The following is a 5740-nucleotide window of genomic DNA, read 5'->3' as shown; positions in this document are numbered from 1 at the left end:
AGCAGCCGCGGGGAGACTCGCGCGTGTCTTCGCCTCCGCACTTGGACCTCCGGCGCACTCGGAGCTCACGCCCGTCCGAGCCGGTCTCAGCGCGTCTTTCCCGCGCTTTTTCAGTGCGCGAGTAATTGGTCGTTGTGCGATCGCTCGATTGATATGTGCCGGGGTGCGCAGCTGTGAGATCGGGAGTGCGACGAGGGAATATGTGGCCCCCCAGCATGCGATCGGCCAGTCGGAGGAGCAAGTGGGATGCGACGGCGGGCTCTCTGCTCCTTGTTCTCGCCGTCGTTTCCGGTAAGGACGCACGACACTCTCGCTCTGTGTCTCGATCCCTTAACATCGGCCAAGCCTCTCTCTATCTCTCTCTCTCTCTCTCTCTCTCTCTCTCTCTCTCTCTCTATTCTCTTCCCACTTCTTCATTCGCCCCTCCCATCCCCATGCCCGACATATCCAGACTACATTTAACTAACTGTCATCTTCTTTGTGTCTCCAATTGCCTTATCTGCGTATGTGCGTGCGTGCGTGCGTGCGTGCGTGCGTGCGTGCGAGCGTGCGAGCGTGCGTGCATACGTGTGCGCGCCCGAACATTTGAACTCCTTGGGTGCTGCGACGAATTTTTCCGTCCTAGTGGATGGAGGAACTTGCGTGCCCGAGTCGTTGGCGACAGTTTGCCGTGTTCGGGCGCCGCTACTTCCATTGTAAATTCCATTAAAGTATTTGTGACCGCCGTTCCCGTGCATTCTAGCGCCGAGTTGAGAAAATGCGAGTGTGTGCCTATGAAGAACAATGGGGCTGAACTTATGGATTTGGGTCCCAGGTGTGTGACGCCGAGAACCCCGTAAATTTCAACTTTCAGATTATTCAGACCTGTGCAAAAGTTTCTTCGCTTTTCGGCTCACATTGTTCGTTAGCGCGGACAAATAATTTTTCCAACTTGTGATTGAACGTGACAGTGATCCGACGATGTTCGCTCGACGCTCATCCCTACTTATGAAACATCCTCAACACTCGCAAAAATTACCCACTGCAATGAGATCTTTAATTGAAATTGTTCATCTCGGCTAGGATAGTCGTTACATTGATTACACGAGCGTGAAACGGACGAATTTTCAATCAATTTAATTGCAATATTATTTACTAATAAAGTATTTATGGCATCGATGTAACGTCGCTCGATATTCCATTTTCCTCCAAGATTTTGTTAAAAGCTTAGCTCGGGCATTGGTGGGTGGCGATAAAATATGGGGAAAAAATTCAGTTGGACAATATTTATCGTAGCAATATGCGAACAGTTGTAACGTATGGTTCAATTATATTATTAGCTCTCGCATGTCCTCTGTCTTAAGGACGAAATTGAGATAATCGTGAAGAATAATAGCCGCGTAATATATTGTCGTGCGTCTCTAATAAACTTACCATGATTTAGCCGATGATTTTTATGACTTTTATAATCGCGATAATATCTCGCTCGCATTCTCGTCTAGCTAGTGCAAATAAATGTTTGCCTCGCACTTACAATCACTTCATTGGTGCTCATTATTGTGAGCGACGTTTGATATTCCAGCATTCGAATCGCTGATTCTACCAATATTATAGCTAGTGATATTATCGAGACATATCATTGTGTATAGGAAAGTTTAAAGTGCTCATAAACTTTAAAGAATGCTTTGGATGAATTCATATATGGACATCGGCCGACCATCAGCCAACTAGACTGTCTTGAAGTATTTTCCATAAAGCGAGAGATCCCTCTCTCGGTTTCCCATCACGTAAAAAATCATTCGTAGTGCTAAAGTATTCTCGTTTATAGTTAAACGGCTTCTCTACCTTATCGAAGCCCTAAATTTCAGTCTCTTTCGCCTTAAGGGCAATACCGATGATCACTTCTTACAAAATACTTTAACGCAAAGAAGCCATAAATCTAAAATTTCTTCTAGCCCCAGTAAAACCACGGAACGCTCTCGAGTCAATGATGAAAATTGGTTTGCCTAATAAAATCCGTACTTGAGCGTCAAACGTTTACTACGACTCGAATAATGCTCGCAATTCAATTATAATAAATAAAATCGAAAGAGCACGTAGCGATTCAGGGACCTTAAGTCTTAAATAAGTTAAGTTGTTGTACGGCAAAAAGACGAGTTTGCAGGGAAAAGCCTAACGAAGTGTTAACTTAAGCGGAAATTTCACGTATTCTCACGTAAGCTCGACAGAGTCAGTGTCTCGACAAGATGGAAAATAAAATGAATTTGCAGGTAGAACTCGAAGATTTCTCCAGATTAAATCAAATCCCCCGTATTCGCGAAAAAATTCAACAAACCACATCTACCCACGTAAAAATACACTCGTCAATTTGAATGGAAACGTGATGCGATTCAAATTTCAAGGCACACGCAATAGAGTAAAATTAACGAACGAAGCACATTGAATATATATATATATATATGTTTATATAAAACAAGAAAAAAACAAAACAAAAAACAAAAAAAAAACAAAAAAAAAAGTTTATACAAAGCAATTGCTTGATAAAAGTTCCTTTGTTCCATTATTAATTAAATAAAATTTGAATACAAAATTTCCTCCACGCGTGCATTATTTTCAAATCGCGTTAAATAATGGTTTACAAACAAACTGTCGCTATCATCGAAAACTTGAGTGGAAAAGGGATCAAAAAAAAAAAAAAAAAAAAAAAAAAAAGAGCAGGAAAGAAACATTATCGATAGGCTTAAGAATTACGAGAAGTCGAGGCATTATATTTTCATATAAATCTCATATCTCAAATTCGAAAATACAATGTTACGTTCGTGTGCATTCTCTAATATTATTTTACGGATGTTAAATTGACGAAAAAGCATTAACGATTAGAAGAAGAGAGAAAAAACAATACAACCCCGTGCCATATCTATGGCAGCAGTTACTTCGACGTCGAGAAAAATCAAATATCTTACATTTCTTCGAATGCGCATTAAATTCCCTTTTTGCTCAAACATTTATGAAATAAGAATAAACGTGAGAGTAATATCCTTAAATCCTTTTAGTTCAATAATAAGTTACTTAAGAAAAACTAATATTTTAATATCAAAGTTTGGCAAGAGAAAAAAATTTTCCACAAAAATATAATATTATCGACATAAAAATACTATATTTATACGTAAAATGTAAGCGTATTAGGATCCGAAGGATTACGTTTATTAATATCATCTTCGTAAATCATTGAAAAAAAAGAAAAAAGAAGAAAAAAATTTCCGTTCTCATTGTCGTAGAAAGGAATAATTATTCAATATATTATTATTTAATTGGCAAATGACAATTGCCATATTGACGAATAAAATTTTAGGTTATTTTCGCTATATTATTGGACCAACTTCGTACGCGAATTTTCATTTTAATTACAAAATATTAAAGTAATCCAAAAATTTCTTGCATTTATTATGCATCTACACTTTATGTAGATTTTTCTTGTATGAAAATACATAAATTATTATATGTGTCAAAGGATTCGTAAACATAAGCTAAGGATACATTTATTTGGACTTAGAGCTTCATATAATTGAATGAAAAGTACGTGGGAAAAGGTTATATAAATAACAAGAAAAAAAAAAATATTTTCAATTTATATCAAATTTCAAAGTCAAGTAAATCATTTACTTCCTTAAGATAACATAAATTACCATAGATTAATGCAAAGTGGATTATCTCTACAAAAAGAGTAGTTCCTTATCTGTTTATTGGCACATAAACTTTTTCTTTTCTTTTTATATATTTTTTTTTCTTCTTTTCTTGTTTTTTCTTTAAGCATCGCATAAAAACTATCACTACTCTAATTACTAAACACTTAAATCTCATACTTTTTCCATCACGATATTCCTTCACAATAACGGATTTTAAACTTTTTTCATGATTGCTTTTCATCTTAAATTTAAAAGGTTCAACTTATACTTAACTGATGCATATTTCAACCTAAAATATTATTATATTTATGTTAATAGTTAGTATACCTCATGTTGCATCGGTCGAAACGTCCGAACTACCGTAAGATTGACAGACAGATTCAAAGATTAAAATCTTTCGACATGTGGTATTTTGAAGTTGTGATGCATTTATCCTATAAAATTATTAATGAGCGCGTCGAGAACGATAATTCCTTGAAAATTTAATTTTGCCAGGTGTAGGTTAAACAAGTTTGAAGCGATAAAAATAGATTTAGAAAAATTATAATGACAAAATGCAAGTGTGCGACTAAAGGACAATGAATTAATATGTATCGATAATACTGACGTAAATGTCATTTATTAACATTATAATAAATAATTTCAATGAGAAGAAATGTTTATACATTAAATAGCATGAGTTAATGCGAATGTAGGAAATTTCAAATTATTCATTAATCGTATAATTGTATCGAGAATTGTATCTGTCAATTAAGTTAAATAATAATGTTTCTTATTTTTTTGTTTATTTTTATTAGATTAAATGCAAAGAATATGAGTGAATTAGATGAAATGATGAAAACGATTGAAGGCTCACAGAGAGAGAGAGAGAGAGAGAGAGAGAGAGATAGAGAGAGAGAGAGATAGATACAAACTTTTAGGATACGAACATTCTGACGTGCACATTTGAACGGTCCACTTCGAAAAAAAAAAACATTATCATTAGATGTAAATAAAAAAATAATAATAGACAAAGCTGAGACCGTAATTGGATGAAGCGTATATTCGGGAAAACAATTTACATTCACGAGTTGTGCGTGCAATATTGAGGAGACACTACTTTAAAAGCAAAAGCGACGTAAAATTCGTTTAACAGCCAATGGTTGGCAAATTTTTCGAATGCAAACACATGTCTCCGGGATTTCATTGGCATACATCTCCCATCATTTTTTCAATTATATCATTTGTTCCAAGTTTTTTATCCTCCATATCATAGTATTGAGCGACACGATCGATCCTCGCCGACTAAAATGCCAAAATTCATGCCAAAGCCGTCGATTATCGTACAACAACAATGTCAAATCGCTTATTTTACCTATCGGAGGAGGATAATCAGTGGACCTTGATAATTTCGTTTGCCGTAAGTGACTTTTAAAAGCAAAGTTAGTGATGGAACTGTCGTACTTTCCCTAGCGAAAGGTGTGGAGGTAATGTGGAGACAGTGGTAACAGCTCGCTTTAATCAGCCGTTAGCGTGTCTTTGGCCGCCGTCGCCGCTTGAAACGACTATAAGAGAATCGGAGCGGAGTGGTCTTGCAAAGTGCGAGAGCATGTTCTCGTGGGAAAACTGATATCTTCTCCTTTTCTCTCACCATACTCTTTCCTCTCTCTCTCTCTCTCTCTCTCTCTCTCTTCCCTTTCCGCCGCGACTCCATCGCGCACTCTTGCCTCGACTATCCCACTCGAACGTCCCCCTCCCTCGCCCCAAACGCGCTATCGCCCATCAGTCTTTTCGGGAAATTTACTCAGCGGAATAATTAAAGTGTCATGGAGAAGTAATGTTAATCGCGCGGTGGGCAAAACCATATACGAAGCGAGTTCGCGCGTACGTGTGGGCGTGCGAGTACGTGCGTGAGTACGTGATTGCGTGATTGCGTGCGTGCGTGCGTGTGTACGTAAGAGAGAGAGAGAGAGAGAGCGAGAGAGAGAGAGAGAGAGAGAGGATTGTAAGAATGCCAAGTAACGGGCGTGCCTTTGTTCTTCGCGAATTCATCTGTGAGAAATTAAGCAATTAAGCCACGTAGTTGTTTACCGAGC

At 37.7% G+C, this 5740-nt stretch overlaps 1 protein-coding gene across 2 annotated transcripts in view; it reads left to right on the top strand.

The window, feature by feature from the left end:
- LOC105362230 (uncharacterized) overlaps positions 1 to 5740 on the top strand; it is a 71993-nt gene continuing 66253 nt past the window's right edge. For both annotated transcript variants that reach the window (XM_011499608.1, XM_011499609.1), the window contains exon 1: positions 1 to 291. In XM_011499608.1, the coding sequence (XP_011497910.1) occupies positions 201 to 291 (91 nt within the window). In that variant the 5' untranslated portion in view covers positions 1 to 200. The remainder of the gene's footprint in view (positions 292 to 5740) is intronic.

This window comes from Ceratosolen solmsi, unplaced genomic scaffold (assembly GCF_000503995.2).
Source record: "Ceratosolen solmsi marchali unplaced genomic scaffold, CerSol_1.0 scaffold35, whole genome shotgun sequence".
Classification (NCBI taxonomy): domain Eukaryota; kingdom Metazoa; phylum Arthropoda; class Insecta; order Hymenoptera; family Agaonidae; genus Ceratosolen; species Ceratosolen solmsi.
Note: the sequence above shows the minus strand (reverse complement) of the source record. Positions and strands in the feature narration are given on the sequence as shown.